The 17,536-nt window shown below is 37.3% G+C and overlaps 1 protein-coding gene across 1 annotated transcript in view; it reads right to left on the bottom strand.

Annotated features, from left to right (window-relative positions):
• Positions 1-17,536, bottom strand: part of egg (SET domain bifurcated histone lysine methyltransferase eggless) — a 536,019-nt gene that overhangs the window by 84,076 nt on the left and 434,407 nt on the right. The window contains exon 22 of the mRNA XM_090386075.1: positions 5,550-5,639. Coding sequence (XP_090242201.1) covers positions 5,550-5,639 — 90 coding nt within the window. The remainder of the gene's footprint in view (positions 1-5,549; positions 5,640-17,536) is intronic.

Raw genomic sequence — 17,536 nt, 5'->3', positions numbered from 1 at the left:
GTTGTTAGGAGAATTAGCAACTCAGGCCATATTGCTCCAGGGATATGTGGTGGTCATTCCTTGACCTTTCCACATCCTCCGTATTTGGTGGTCAAGGGATCAAACCTCGGTCTAATCAAGAAGTGTGTGCTATGCACTGCTGCTCCTGCCCACCTGGCTACGGAGGCACCGCACCTGCGCGGTGATCTGATTGAAGTGTATAAGGCCTTGAATGGGTTGAGCACACTGAATTCTGATAGGATCCTTCCACTTGTTCAGATTACGAACCTAAGGGGGCATAAATTCAAATTAAGAAAAGACAGATGTAGAATGGATGTGCGGAAATTTGCCTTTAGCCAGCGGGTAGTTAATTGCTGGAACAAACTTCTATCTTTCGTTGTGGAAGTTGATAGGTTAAATAAATTTAAGGAGGAACTGGACAGGCATTTGAAAGGAATGGTGCGATTTTTTTTTTGTTTTTTTGGCTGATGCTGCATAAGCTCATACCCTTGCTTTCTTGCATCACATGCCTCTACTACATACATCTCAAGAAAAATTCAGAACCAGATTTCTCCAAACAAGTTACAATGGTAATATTAATATTAGCAATAGCCACATGGTGCAAGGAAGCTTATGCTGTACCAGCCAAAAAAATAAATAAATAAAAAGAAGTAACTATCCAACTGATCTTTGAATTTCCCCAAACTGTCAGCCTCTACCACCCATGTAGGTAACTTATTCCAGTAATTTATAACTCGCTGGCTAAAATAAAACTTCCTGCAATCCAGTATAAACATCTCCCCTGACGTAACTTGAATTTATGGCCCCTAGTTCTAGACTCATTTATAACCATGAAACTTTAATCCTCATTCATTTTACTCATGCCTCTCAGAGCCTTAAACAAGTTTGTTGTTTGTTTGTTATTTGGTTTTTAGGAGCATTAGCAACTAAGGCCATATTGCTATGGGGATATGCGGTGGTCATTCCCTGACCTTTCCGCATCCTCCGTATTTGGTGGTGACGGGCTCGAACTCCGGTCTAATCAAGAAGCATGTGCTATGCACTGCTGTTCCTTCCCACCTGGCTACGGAGGCGCCCCTTAAACAAGTCTCTTCTAAATTGCCTAGTTTCCAAGCTCTGCAACCCACATATTCGAAGTCTTTCCTTATATGGACACCCTTTTGCAGAACTCACCAGGCAAGTTACCCATCTTTGGAACCTTTCAAGAAGCACAATTTCTTCCTTTAGGTGCAGCCTCCATACTTTAATACACTATTCCAAGGATGGTCTAACAATAGCCTTATATAATGGGGATAATGACTTTTTATCTCTACTAGGAATTGTTCGATAAATCATCAATAGGATACCATTGGCCTGCCTTCAACCTGTCTACAATGCTTGGAGAACTTCATTTCTAACTGTATCGTAACACCCAAGTTCTTTTCCTCCACTACTAGCTTTAGTTCAACTCCACCAAGTGTATAAGTTATTTTGGGGTTACTGTTCCCCATGTGTAATACCTTACACTTTGCTGGATTAAAGCAGAGCTGCCATTTTTCTAACCATCCCTGAAGTCTGTCTAGGTCACTTTGAAGAAGCTCTGCTTGGAAGTGATCATTAACTACTCTACCAATCTTTATATCATCTGCAAATTTAGGCATCACGCCCTCTATCCCTTCATCAAAGTCATTTAAGAAAATCAAAAACAATAGTGGTCTTAATACTGATCCTTGAGGAACCCCACTTTTTACATTAACCCAATCTGAGGAATAACCATTAATCACAACCCTCTGCCTCCTGCACTGAAGCCACTCTACTATCCATATAAGGATTTTCCCTGTGATTCCAACCTGTTCCAGCTTATAAAGTAATGTGGGACTGAGTCAAATGCTTTGCTGAAATCCAAATTAACAACATCAAAATTATTCACTAAGTCCAGCTCTTGAATGACCCTGTCAAAATAGCTAACTGGATTAGCTAAACATCATTTTCCCTTTACAAAACCATGCTGAGTATCCTTCAGAATTCCATTTCTATCTAAATGATCCTGAATTCCAGCCTTGATCACTGTCGTCGTGACTTTCCCCTACTTAAGTAGTAGGGAAAATCATATTAGACCGGACGATAATTTCCTACTTCACTCTTAGAACCGCCCTTATGTATTGCAGATACATTGGCACTTTTCCAATCCAATGAGATCACTCCCGAGTCTGCCGATACTCTCATAATTAGCCTCAATGGTTTAATTCACTCACTTGCTGCCTCCCTTAAGGTTATAGGATATATGCCATCAACCCTAGGATCCTTACTCACCTGTAGGCACAAACGTTTTTTCATTAAATAATCGTGAAATTTCAACATCATTAATTAAATTTTTTTCAACTTTACCCCCATAATTTCTCATTGACACAAAGGGTTTTTCTTCTATAAATATTGATGCAAAGTAATCATTAGAAGTTCATCTTTAAAAGATCATTAGAAGTTGAGTTCATCTGCAACTTCAGCTGGGGTGTCTAATACTATCCCATGTTCATTACCTAAGGGTGCGATCTGGTTTGCACTTCTCTTTGCATTTATACATGGGAACAATTCCTTAGCTCCCACTCTTTGCTCTCTTTGCCAGCAATTTCTCATAATCTGCATTTGCCAGCCTCAACTTTTCTTTCTGTGGCACTATTACAGATCCACTTGTAGCTGTTATAGGCTTCAGTACTTTTTATTGCTCTGTAAACTTTCCATGCTGTCTTTTTCTGCTCAAGTAATCTGGCAATTTCGTTATTCATTCAACTTGGAATCTCCCTCGTGGAGTATTTTTTTTAATGGTGTATAAGCATTCAAGGCCTCTGATTATTGTTTAAAGGTATACCATAATTCAATTGTATTCACTTTCTGTGCGATATCTACCGAGATAAGAGGCCATGTAGCACCTTAATGCATCATAATTTCCTTTCCTGAAATTATAACCCATTCCTTTGCATTTAACTACTGCTACCTCCCTCTGTCTGTCTGTCTGTCTGTCTCTGTCTCTCTCTCTCTCTCTCTCTCTGTCATCCACCATAGAACTCTGTGATCACTTCCTGCTATTGATTCCTGTACTGTCAGTCCTATTACATCATCTGGTTCATGGGGTGATAAGGTCTGGAAAATTCTTTTCCCTAGTACTTTCCCTGACATGTTGATATAAATAGCAAGCATCTAGTTGATTTAAAAATTGTCTGCAATGTGGAGTTTCCTTCCCATTTACTCCAATCAATTGCAGGCATATTAAAATCACCCATAGTAAAACATTTGTGCTTACTTGCCCATTCCATTTGCATGTAGAGGCTCATCATACATATTTACACACACACACACACACACACACACACACACACACACACACACACACACACACACACACACACACACACACACACACACACACACACACACACACACATGGGATACATTTAAGCAAAGGTAGTGCAAGAGTTTTCACAATCACCTGGCCTGTAGATTACTCTCAGTATACCTTTGCTTCCAACTATCTGACACCATACAGATTCTACACTAGCAAGCGAAACGTCTGAATCTCGGACAGCTTTCGTCGCGTTCAGGTGCTTTTGACAAGAAACATGACCCCACCACCCCTTCTATCTTCCCTAAATACATTATAAATACTGTACTGAAACTCATCATCCCTTATCTCCAGGTGGCACCAAGTTTCCGTAAGCCCTATTATGTCAGCATTATTTGTCCTAACCAGCAGTTCAAATTCGCTCATTTTACTGACAACACTTCTGACATTACTGTATAAACAATTAATACTTAGTGTTCTTGTATAGTTGGGTGCCTCTGTAGCCTGGTGGGCAGGAGCAGCAGTGTGTAGCGCACACTTCTTGATTAGACCGGGGTTCGAGCCTGTGACCATCAAATATGGAGGATGCGGAAAGGTCAGAGAATGACCGCCGCATATCCCCGGAGCAATATGGCCTTAGTTGCTAATGCTCCTTAAAAAAAAAAAAAAAATAAATAAATAAATAACCTTGTATAGATAACTACCCTGACACACCCCTTAAATTTATTTAAGCTCACTTCCCTGGCATTAGCTACCCGCTCGTCTGAAATGTTTCTGCCCTCAGAACACCTTGCTAATATGATCTGTTGCAGTAACAAACAAGAACTCTTGAGGTATGTGCAGGTGTTACTTTGACCAATATTATCACATAAATGAGTATCTATATTATGCTTGTCCCCAAAACTAACAGTTTCCTTGAACCTTTAAGGTATCCTCAATAATACTGGCAAAAACTCCTGCAATCCCTTTGCTTAAATGTATCCCAACTGTATAAAACAGATTCCTTCCACCAACAAGTGCAGGCCAAGATGATACAAATTGACTCAAAAGTCTTGAGTTAATCCACAAGGCTTTCAGCATATTAATCTCTCCTATCGTGCCTAGGCAGAATTTCAGACACCGATATTCTGACCTAACTCGCAACATTTCTTCAGCATGGTCCTATATTTGTCTACCAAATCGCCAGATCATGTATGCTTAATGTCATTAGTCCACACATAAATAATATTTGTGTGGTCCTATATTTGTCTACCAAATCGCCAGATCATGTGTGCTTAATGTCATTAGTCCACACATAAATAATAATATTCTCTTTATTACCTTACCAATTAAAAAATTAAATGATACGTGAAAATCGGAAAAATATACGTGATAATTGGAATAATTAATACGTACTGTAATATGTACATACTAACTAGTTGACATTTCTGTTCATTGACATTTGTGGGTGGGGGTTAAAATTTAAAACAGTAAAAAGATAAGCAATCAATAACAAAGAACACGGCACACACAAATTGCAAGTAAAACAACACGCGCAAGTGAGAACGGAGTAACAAATTACGAAGCTTTAAAAACAGGAATGAAGAGAAGATTCTGAAAATTATTTTTTTTTATATGATTGAAGATTCCATGGAAGTGTAAACACATTTTACCATAACAACCCACAGAATTCCAGCTGTCGGTATTACCGCAAATTCAATAAGATCGAGTTTACTGTCTATTTATGATAGATTGCACTAACAGAAAAGCCCAATAAACAGGTGACTGCTAATTGTTTTTATTGTTTTATGGTTGGGACCTCCAGAAATCTGATCGAACTACGTGGTACGGTCGGAGACAATCGTAGGGTAATCTCCAGTGTTGAGGTCTCCTGCCCCGATTAAACGGCATTTTGTCCCAATTAAGCGAAGTAAACCCTGGCTATTTTCTCGATTGTTTTTTGTTTTTTAAGATTTGCCCCAAATAAACGGCTGCCCCGATTAACCGGAATCCACTGTAATTAAAAAAAAAAAAAAAAATTTCAATATCACTTAAATTTGTAAAACCAACATTGTTGACACCCACATTATATTAATATTGATCTGTATTATATTAAAGTTATTTTTACAAATTGTAAGATTCTTTTCAGGAACAATCTCAAATTCATTCATGGTCTATCCATGAAACACACGCCATTGGTTGAAAAATATTTGTAATGAACAAACTGAAAGGGATAAAAGAAATCACAACATACCTTGTGGCATAAGTTCCATGCTGAACGGGTTCTATATCAGCATTATAATCGGAGTCTGAATCATTATTATCTTTTTCAATAGTGGATGAACTAAAACAAAATTAAAAAATAAATGTTAAATAATTTTATGTGGACAAGAATCTCATTTTTTTAAAGACTGAAATTGTAAATTTTTTTCATCTTTCATAATTTGTAATTTTAACCAGTAAAAGAAATATCAGAAAGGAAATTAACCTATTAACAGTTACATTCCATGTTATAAAATGAATGGTTGCCCTTCACACCACTAAAACACTTAATTCCCCCTTTAAAAATGTATACTGCTGGAATTAATTTTTTTAAATATCTATAGGAGTCTGAGACATGTCATAAGTCAAACCTGTCACTGTGTGGATTCGACAACAAAAAAATAATTATAACTATAATTTTATACACAGGTACCCCTCATATTAACATGGTGGTTAGGTTCCTATAAAATCTTGTGTAATGCAAAACTATGCTATACGGGACTAAGAACCAGTACAAAAAGGGGAGTTACATTCCAAAAGCTAACAAGAAAACAATTTTTTTATAACCATCAGAAATTAATTTTTATTAAAAATAGTAATAACTGAACAAACGTCTTACAAACTGTGATACATACACTGCTGTTCAAAGAAAGTGCATCACCCCTTAAAATTTTAATTGTCATCTGAATAACAAGTATATGGCAATATTTCTTACAGATTGCATCAGATAAGATTGACAAGTGTAAGTGATGTAATATTGCATCAGCTGTTACTTTCAGATATATGAGTATGCTCTGCAAGAGTTGCAGTCATTCCTTGACTGTGTAAGGATGGCGAGTTACACGCAGTTTACGCCACAAAGAAAGGGTGCTATTGTTGCATTACGTTAGAAATTCATGTTCTTCCTGTCATATTTCTTATAGAGTGTCTTGTAATCAGTCAACAGTCAGTAGATTTCTTTCTAAACTCAAAAATACTGGTTCTGCTGATAGGAAAAAAGGAACTGGACACAAACGAGTCACATCAAAACAGGACTGCATTTTGAAGGCCAATCTGCATGGCCCTGATGGGAGACAAACGATTCACCGTAGATGTGGTGAAGAATACATCCAGACTGTATGGTGTCTACAGTGAAATTCCCTACCAGCCAAATGATATATGGGTGCATTTATCATCACAGAGTAGGTCACCTGCAGTGTTTATAAAAGGTTCCATAAATGCCAATGGATACCTGGCTATACTGGAAGGCAAATTGCTACCAACCATTAGAGACCATTTCAACCTGCCAAATAACTGCATCTTTCAGGATGACTCTGCTCCTTGTCACTGGGCAAAAAGTGTATGTAGGCACTTCTGTAGTTACTTTAGCTTCATTTCTGCATTAGAGGTTCAACAGTAATGTGTTTACATTTGTTACAGATGAAAAAACGGTTGGAAGAACAGTCCATTACAACTCTTAGCTGTCCAGGAAACAGCCCAGTCCTGAATCCGATAGACAGCTGTTGGTATCGCATCGTGTGGAATCTGCAGTTGCCAGAAAGAAACCAAATACCCTTCGTGAACTTCAGGAAGCCATAATTCGTGTTTGGAACCACAAACTATCAGTTGATTATCTTCAGAAATTGATCTTATCAATGCCTTGATGGTGTGCTGCTGTCATTAGGGCCAGAGGAAGCTCAACTAAATATTAGTTTACACCTAGTGAACTTTTCATTTTGTTTTCCATTTAAAATATAAACTGAAACAAATTGAGGGCTTCTGATAACATTTCAGCCAGCCATAATTGTCGTGTTCACCAAAACTGTTGTATAAAGGTTGCAAATGCTCATTTTGGAATATTTTGAGAGCACCTGTCAAATATTACTTGGCTTTGCCTTAACTATTAATAAATATCTTTTGTTTACATTTCTACTTGTGATGCTAGTCATTAATGTAAGATACCATTGCAAAAAGGCTAGAAATGTGAAATTGCTAGGTGATGCACTTTCTTTGAACACCAGTGTATATGTCAGATAATGTATGTTTGTTTAATTTTCTTCCTCTTCATTGCTACTTGCACAATCAAACAAGAACGTTTTCTCTGTTGCAGAATATCTTCACCTTCTGAACTTTCGTCTGCAGAATCTAGATTGTGTTTCTTCTGCTCCCTTTAAAAAATCAGTAATCTGGGTTTGTTTGCTTTTGCTTGATAGATGTTAGTAAATTTCATGGTATGGAGCTAAGCATGTTGGAAGCTCCCTTTTGAACTATCTGAAGGATCTGCATTCAAAAAATAAGATTCTAATTGCTCGGCTAAGTTTATGCCTTCGTGTATGCTTTTTAGTGTGAAATTTCGAACTTCAGAATTTTCATCCGTGCTATCATTCTCTGAATTGATTTGGTTTACCTCTGATGCCATTTCCACCAAATCTGCTATGCCAGCCTCTTTTTCTACCAGTAATTTTTGAACATCTTCAGTAATCATATCAACAAAACCTTCCCCTCCTACCGACTTAGCAAGTTCTGCTATTTTTTGCTGGTTCGGCCATATTTCTTGAATGAAATAACTCTGGCTATACATTTTTCAGATGCTAATATAATTAATAAATGACAGAGCTGTCAATGGTTCAATACATTCTACATTATATACAAAAGTATCAATTAGTTAAGAAAAGGAGGACTTGCCTCTCTGATGTCCTGTAGAACACTTCTGTGCTGATACTCTCTGTTTTTGAATTAACTATGCAAAATAATTTACGTGAATTCCTCACAGTCGTAGGCAAAATCAATGATCCAATGCACAGGGAATCGGAGGCCTGCAGACAATAAATCCAACCCAAAAATACATCGAATCACCAACCAAAATCTTTGAGTGAGAGAAGACAATAAGACTACTTTAAAAACAATTTAAATGCTTTGAATTCAATTTTAACAATGAGTCCATTGTTTAAAAACAAATTTTGTAAATATCCTCTGAAACATTAAGAAATTAAAAGAATTTTGTTACTTCCCTTCTTTTAATGTCTTAATGTTTCAAAATTCATTTCAGAGGATAGTTACAAAATTCGTCTTTTTTTTTTTTTTTTTTTTTATGTTTTAACATTTGTTTTTAAAGTGTTTATAAAGAATGCACTTATTGTCTAATTTGATTGAATAGCAAAGATTTGGGTTGGAGATTCGATGTACTTTGGGGTCGGATTTGGGGCCCTTGGGCCTCTGATTCCATGGTGCATTGGATCACAGAATTTGTCTACGAGTGTGAGGAATTCATGTAAATTATTTGCATATTTAATTCGAAAACACAGTATCAGCACAGAAGTTCTACAGGACATCATAGAGGCAATTCTTCCTTTTCTTAACTAATTTTTCCAACATGCACATGTTGATGGTTTTATTTGTTTGAGCAATAAAGTATGATTCTGATGCAGTCCACAATTGAAAAATATTTCCACGTCTCCATCACTTCAATAGATTCAAAATCAATTTTTTTCCAAAATCTATTGTAATTATTTTCTGATGATATGGGGGTGCATATCATAATGAGTTTTAAAGGTAGATCTAATGGCTGAATTAAAGAAGTTGTATTAGGTGTTGGAACATTACTTCAACATTTTGGATGACATAAATCTTTTGTATCTCCTGGAACATTATCCAATAGTAATAAACCTTAAAATCTAGATTTTTCTGCTTTAAATAGTTTTCCACAGCTGGCACAAAACAGTTTAGAAATCATTCTTTAAATAAATCGGCAGTTACCCAAATTATACTTAAGTTCCTTAGGCATAATTTATGGCTGGAATTTAATTCACAAAGAAATTATCCCAATATGGTTCTTAAGAACAAAGTTTAGTAATACATACCTGGAAAAATTTATAAACTATAAAATGAAAACCTACAAAAACCTTAAAAGTGACGAACTGCATACTTCAAAGTCACAATTTTTTATGGTCTCAAACAAACACAAGTTCAATAGCACAGAACCTAACAAAGGACTTCCCAACAAGATAAAATAAGGGGATTTACAAACCGTGTTATGTAAGTACCGTGTTGTGCGACGATTGCTGCAATCTATCGATCATGTTAGAGCGAAACTGCATTGTAGAAGTACCATGTTATTAGCATTAGCAGAGGCATATGATGCAAGAAAGCAAGTTTTTCAGCATCAGCCAAAAAAAAAAAAAAACTTCCACTTCACCCCTCTGTTCGTTCGAAATACCTATGTAGCCGAGCCTTAAATTTATTTAGGCTATCAACTTCCACAACAAGGGATGGAAGTCTGTTCCACCAACCAACTACCCACTGGCTAAAGGCAAATTTCCGCACAATTATCCTACATCTGTCTTTCCTCAATTTGAATTTATGCCCTCTCAGGTGATTATTCTGAGCAAGAGGAAGAATCCCATCAGCACTGAGCATGCTCAAACCATTCAAGGCTTTATACACCTCTATCAGATTACCTCATCGGTGCCTAGTCTGCAGACACTAATTTGCAAAACTTCAGCCTTTCTTTGTAAGAGCAACCCTTTGTTCCATTCGCTAACCTTGTTGACCTTCTCTGTACTCGTTCCAGCAGCTCTACATCCTTCTTGAAATGAGGCCTCCAGACCTGTATGCAGTACTCAAGGTGTGGCCAGACCATTGCCTTATACAAGGGAATAATCACCTCCTTATCCCTGCTAGAAAAATTCCTGTATATCATTGACAAGACACCATGAGCTACTCTTGCAGCCCATCTGCACTGCTCAGAGAACTTCATATCTGCCTGCACAATTACCCCCAGGTCCTTTTCATTCTCTACCACTGTCAGTGTAGTACCACAGAGTTGATACGTTGCTCTGGGGTTGCTGTTTCCCATATGTAGTACTTTACATTTGTCAATGTTAAACTTCATTTGCCACCTCTTTCCAGATCCTGTTGCAGCAGCATAGCGTCAGTAGTGCCCTTAACAACCCTGCCAACCTTTATATCGTCTACAAACTTGGACATTAAGCTTGATATACCAATAGTGAAATTATAGTAATCTTATAATACAAAGGGTAGTAGGAAAGTTTTGCAATACAGCTTTGTTTATTTAATTTTTTCAAAGTAATTTCCTCTACATTCAATACACCTCTCCATCCTCCGAAACCAATCTTTAAACCAGTTCTGCCAAGTTTCACTAGGCAGTAAAGCACACTCGTTGTCCCAAGCCCGTAGAAGGTCCTCATCACTGGAAAACCGCCTCCCTTTTAGCTTCATTTTCACATGCGGGAACAGTGCAAAGTTGCAGGGAGCAAGGTCTGGACTGTAGGGAGGGTGCTCGAGAAGTTTCAGTCCTGTCGTGGTCAAATATTCGGTGCAGGCTTTGGCGCGGTGAGCTGCAGCATTATCGTGATGGAGGTACCAGGTGTCCATTCTTGACTTTGGCCGCAGGTTCTTCATAGATCCAATGACTTTAGGCAGGCATTGTTCAGTATACCACTTAGCTGTGACTGTCTTCTGCGTGTCCAAAACTACACGTTCCACAATTCCACTCGATTTGAAAAATACAGCTATCATTTTCTTCTTTACAGATCGGGATTTTCTGACAATTACGGGTGTGTCATCATCATCAAAGACCCAAACTTTGTTTTGAGCCTTGGTCGGCAGATCGTAATAGTACAGCCAAGTCTCATCACCTGTCCTGATGTTGTTCACATACCGAGATTGTCCCTTATCAAACTTTTTTAACATCTCCCGGCACCAAGTCACACGTCGTGTCATCTGCTCTTCAGTCAGTTGATGCGGCACCCAGAGAGAACAAAGTTTCTTCATGTGCAAATGATCTTGCAGAATCGAACGAATTGCTGGTGCATTTAGGCCCAAAGTATCTTCTATCTGTTGGTAGGTCACTCGCCTGTTTTCGTCAAGCATTTTCCTCACAGCAGTAACGTTTTCCTCCGTAACTGACGTTCGTGGCCTTCCCGGCCTCTCAGAATCCTCCAGAGTGAAATTTCCCCTTTGGAATTCTCTATACCACCTGAATATCGTTGTACGATGTGGACAATCATCATCTAGTGCAAGAGTCATTTCTTCCAAGCACTGGTCTATGGTTAAACCACGCACGAAATTATACCGCAAAACTGTCCTTATCTCATTTCGTGACCACGATGCCATCGCAAGCACTTTACACTCTCACTGCTAATGAATAACTGAGCCCATCGACTTGGCGCGGCGGCTACTATGCACGTATGAACATGTCTCAACATGCAGCAACAAGCAGCTTCCTGTGATTCATTGTTGCGTCATATTGCAAAACTTTCCTAGTACCCTTTGTACCATGATAAATCTGACTAAAAAATGAATAGCAAATGCTTAAAAAACGGTACTCACCTGCAATAAATTTATTGGTAGAGGGTGGCTAAATTTAGGTTGGAAGAAGCATTAAAAAGACTAAGGCAGAGAATGGGTGAAAATATTTTAAAGAGATTTTAAAATGAGCGCAAGGAAGTAGAAGTGCAGATCTCCAATCCTTGGTTGTCATAGGACGTGAATGAAAAAAATGAAAAAAAGGGAAGACCGGTGGTGCCAACAGTCGTTACAAGGGACTTTCGTTGAATAAACCGTCATCAGTTGGCAAATGGGAGAAAAGTGAGCGCATGTTGTATTTAAAGATTATCTATACTCTTGTGATGCTCTTTTTGACACATGGGAACTTTAGCCACGAGAGGTTCCAAGCCGGTGAGAGGTTGAATGGAAGTTTAGTGTTAATAATGTTGAGATCGGAATGGTGTCAGTACCATTCGATGGTGAGGGCTTAATTTTGAAGAATTCTGTAGCTCGATCTAAGTTTAATAATAGTGATGGCAGAGTCAACAAGAGGGGTGTGGCTGTGGGTTTGAGAATGGGTTGTTAACTTAGTACAGGATTGACTTGTCCTGAAACTGTTGAAGTGGTAGTATGTGCGGGTATTGGAAGTTGTGGAGGAACCGAATTTGGTGGTAGTGCTGCCGATGTAACAGGTGTCGCAGTTTGGTTGGCATTTTATGAGATATATATTATTGAGATCATTGATGGGATATTTGTGTGTATCTTTATAAGTATTAAATAAGGAACATAGTTTATTGTAAGTAGAGAAGGTGAGGGAGATGTCAGTATCTTCCTCACCTTCTCTACTTACACTAAACTAGGTTCCCTATTTAATTCTTATAAAGATACACACAAATATCCCATCAATGATCTCAATAATATATATCTCATAAAATGACAACCAAACTGCGACACCTGTTACATCGGCAGCACTACCACCAAATTCGGTTCCTCCACAACTTCCAATACCCGCACATACTACCACTTCAACAGTTTCAGGACAAGTCAATCCTGCACTAAGTTAACAACCCATTCTCAAACCCACAACCACACCCCCTATATATATATATACAGTGAAACTTGCCTTTAACGGACAGCCATGGGGAACGAAAATGTGTCCGTTAGAGAGAAGTGTCCACTAACAAGAAGTCTGAGGGAAAGAAAAAGAAAAATCGTTAAACGTTTAATGTAAAATTAAATTAAAATATATACAGATTTTGCACAATATTTTTGTAAATAATATACATACAATTGTGCTATGCATATTATGACTTTATCTTAACAAAAATACATACAGTAATCACTTATTTTCTTCTGCACCTTCTTCTGGCTGATAATTTTGTTTTCAACATTTGTTTGGAGTGAAAAAACCATCGAAAGTCCTTCAGTATCTTCTTCAGCGGCGAAAAAACATTTTTAAATGATTGATTTGTATGAGCACTTCTTCTATTTTCATCAGTGGTTCGTCGTTAATATGTTCTTCGACAGAATGACCTCCTTCCATTTCTTCATCCTCATGAGGAACTTCTTGAAAAATATGAATGATAATGCCGTTGATATCTAGAGCACCATCTTCTGTAGTGAGGTTTGAGTCTATATCTTTGTAGCCAGGGTCACTTGTGGCTGAAGTATCGTACATTATCAATAGATGTTGAAGTTCTTGTTCTTCTTGGTGCTCCACATTGCTGTTCACAGCTTCAATTTTTGCATTTGAGAAGCCAGACTTTACAAAACAGTTCACGACAGTTTGTTTTCTAATTGCGTTTACTGAAGAGGAAATCCATTGAATCGCATCTAGGATGCTGATTTTCTTTGCAAGGTCACTCGCACATGTTACATCGTTCATGTTTGCAATGAGATGTCTTAAAACACGTTTTCTGTAGTGAAGTTTAAAATTTTTTATTATCCCTTGATCCAAGGGCTGACACTCTGCAGATGTGTTTGGTGGCAGAAAAATGATTTGAATGTTAGACAATTCAATGTGCAGGTGAGATGCAGCATTATCCATGAAAAGAATAATTTTTCTGTTTTGACGAATCATGTTTTGGTTAAAGTGACTTATCCATTCGCTCATGATATCTCGTCATCCACGCTTTATTAGACTTCCAATCAACATCCAAAAGATTCAACTTTATGCCCTTGAAACAACGACGATTTTGTGGGTTTCCTATAACAAGAGGTTGTTCAAAGTCTCCCAGCATATTTGTACACAATAGTACAGTCAAGCGTTCCTTAGAAATTTTTCTGCCCTGACACTTTTTGTTTTTTAGACTCATTGTGTTTTCAGAAAGAGCTTTAAAAAACAACCCTGTTTCGTCACAGTTGTAAATATCCTTAGCTTAAAAATCACGACATAATCTTCCAATTTGACGGTCCACTCTGTTACAACCCCAGTATCAACAGATCCACCTTCACCACTTACGGTTTTCCAAGAAATTTTATGCCGAGTTTTGAACTTGTCTAGCCATCCCACAGAAGCTTTGAACTCGTTTACTCCCATAGATTTCGCAACCTCCAAAGACTTTCCCCTAATAATAGGCCCATTAATGGGAATTTTTTTAGCGCGTGTGCGACAAATTTGAAGTCCAAAAGTTTTCGGGAATGATTTTTGAACCTGATCATTTCCGTGTTGCCAAAATTGTTTGAGCAGTTCATTTTTTTTCTTTAGGATGTCGCTTACCTGCGTCTTCCCGATTTTGAATTTTGCAGCGAGATTGCGAACACTATTTTTTTGCCGATCATACGCATTAATGAGTTCGACTTTATCTTTTAAAGTTAAATGTTTACGAAAAGACATTGTGCACTTCACACGACACTGAACAAAACTGAAAACTGAAACTGAAAAGACGAAAGGCCGACCATATTCTCCTCCTCCCTGCACACACCGAATTCATCAGAAGTTATACACGTGCCTTAAAATTCTTGAAAAAGGGTTTAGAACCGCGACGTAAACCTTGATAAAATTCAGAGAATCGGAAATAGAAAATAAACACACGATTGAGGCAATACGTGGAAAAAAAGTTCCTAGAAAAAAGGGCCATGAGCTCTCCTACAGTCCGTTATGGGGAGATCAAATTAAGTACTAATCTAAACGAAACAGTGTGGATTGCCTGTCCACGTCTGTTACAGAGAATGTCCACTAGACAGAAGCTGCAAACACGTTAAAACCAATAGAGATGAGTTGGGGAATTTGAAAATGTCTGTTGTAGAGATGTCCGTTAACGAGAGGTGTCCGTTAGGAGAAGTTTCACTGTATATATATATATATATATATATATAGATAGATAGATAGATAGATAGATAGAACAATACACCCAATTATTCTGTACAGCAGAGGATAGGAAGAAATGTGTAACACTAATAAACATTTATGAATCAAAAAGCTTTGTAAAGATTTATTACATATTCCAGCATATAAGTAAAAAGGAAAAAACTGCTTAACATTGTAAGGTTAACTTACATGATGAGTATAAAATCCTAAACTCAAATTAAAGGTGGAAACTATGTGAAAGGGTGGAATTAAAGGATTAGAAAGCCATTAATTAATACTAATATATTTACAATTTATAACATATTTTTACAAAATATTACATTGTTGTTCAGCTTTTAAAACCTAAGAATTTGTGTATCTTTTTCAGACAAAAACAGTTTGTGGATTCACTTACATCACTTATTAAGATGTGCATTAAAAATCACATTTATTTTTAATGCTTAAAAATTATTGGCTTCTGTTATCTTTTGTTTTAAATTAGTAATGCAGTTATAGCTGTTTGTATTTATCTGACAATGCAAGTTTGTTACATGTCCTTCAAATAAAAAAAAAAGTTGAATACCACCACCACTGTTAATATACCAAATAAGAAAGACAATATTTTTCTTAATATTATCTTTCTATGTAAATCCAGAGGGGTATAAATAATATTAGAAGTGTTTTATTAAGTCCATAAATTATAAATTTATAGAAAAACAAATGTGATCCTATAATGTAATGGTAATAGATATCACATAATATAACTTAAAATACTAAAGTTTAGAATTAGTATATCTTTTTTATATTCGTATTTCTTAATTTTCTGCATTACATTCAAATTGAATTTAGACTAAAATCACGCATGAGAAGAACTGGCTTGGGAGAAGCAGGGAACGGACCACTAATGGCAGTTCCCTTACAAATCAGGATTTTATGTATGCCACTTGTTGCCTTTTTACAAAGCTGCCTACAGCTAGACAGTCAAAGAAGACCAATGTGTATGTGTTGAGAGCATGTTGAGAGCGAGTTGTAAAGAGCATGAAAAGATAAAATGCAAATCTGGCATTCTGATCAGTTATATGAGAGCATGAAGAACAAGACTGATGGCTCAAAGAACTTAAAATGGAGGACCCATCAATAACTCAGCTGCTTGGTTCAATGCTAACACCATGACAGAGAGCTCCGGTCCCAGAGGAAGTAGCTATAGTCAGTGACTCTACTGTCAGGAAAATGGGAAACATTTTTGTGCAAAAAAGGACACATGGATTAGGACCAGCGTATGTCTGCCAGGGGCTGAAGTTAATGAGGCCCTCTGGTAGACATACTCTTAAAAGATGATCCTGTTGTACATATTGGTACTAATGACATTAAGAATAGGAGATTTGAGAAGTTACTTAACAGGTACAAAGCAATATTAAGAAAAAGTTGCAAAATCAATTAAATTTGAAAAAAAAAGTGTGTGCAATTCTACACAGACACAATAAGCAGTAAGTACATGATAAGAGCAGCCTTACAAATCAAATCAGTCCTGGAGAAACTGTGCTAAGCTCATGGGTTAGAATTTTTCTCAGCATGATTTGTATTTATAAACAGGAGAGAGTCTTTACAGATACACTTAAATAGAAAGGTTTCAAAAATATTTACTGATGCCATGAAGTGTTAGGCAAGTCGGTACAGGCTAGCTTTTGGAGGAGAAGACACACAGACTAATAGAGTAGCAGAGACGAAACGATCCTTGCTTCTATTGGGACATACAACAGCCTGGAAAGTGAGGTATTGATTATAAGGCCTTCTGGGGATGGGGTTCCTCAAATACACAGGCTGCGTTAGGGTTACTACAAGGAAAAACCGGTGTTCATATACTTGTTTGTACACTAATGCTAGGAGTAAATTTGATGAATTTCAAGTACTGGTGAGGTCATCAAATGTGGACATTGTAGAACAATTAGACACTGAGCTTACTCAACCCATTCAATGCCTTAAACACCTCAACCAAATCTCCTCATAGACGGCTGGTCTCCAGATGGTACAGGGTACAATTCGCAGAACTGAAGTCTTTCCTGGTACGTTCCAATGGATCCGTGTCCACATATCCTAATATGAGGCTTTCAGACCTGTATAAGCAGTACTCACACGTACAGAAAGAACAGGAAGGGGATTTTTGCTCTTTGTTAAGAAACGCTTATAATCAAAGTCAACACACCTAGTTAATGTGGGTGGCCAATGCAATGGTGAGTCTGTTTGTTTTGAGCAGTTAGTTAATGTACACAGTGCGTTACATTTCAAGCACATTCAATTCCCCCCCCCCTCAAAACACACGCATTTTCAATGAATAATAAAAGGGATAAATAAATATAATTATCTCCTTTTCAAATAAATATAATTATCTCCTTTTCAATTAATTACTAAGGTTATAACTTTAT

This window comes from Mastigoproctus giganteus, chromosome 12 (genome assembly GCF_048544385.1).
Source record: "Mastigoproctus giganteus isolate SK-2022 chromosome 12, ASM4854438v1, whole genome shotgun sequence".
Taxonomy (NCBI): domain Eukaryota; kingdom Metazoa; phylum Arthropoda; class Arachnida; order Uropygi; family Thelyphonidae; genus Mastigoproctus; species Mastigoproctus giganteus.
Note: the sequence above shows the minus strand (reverse complement) of the source record. Positions and strands in the feature narration are given on the sequence as shown.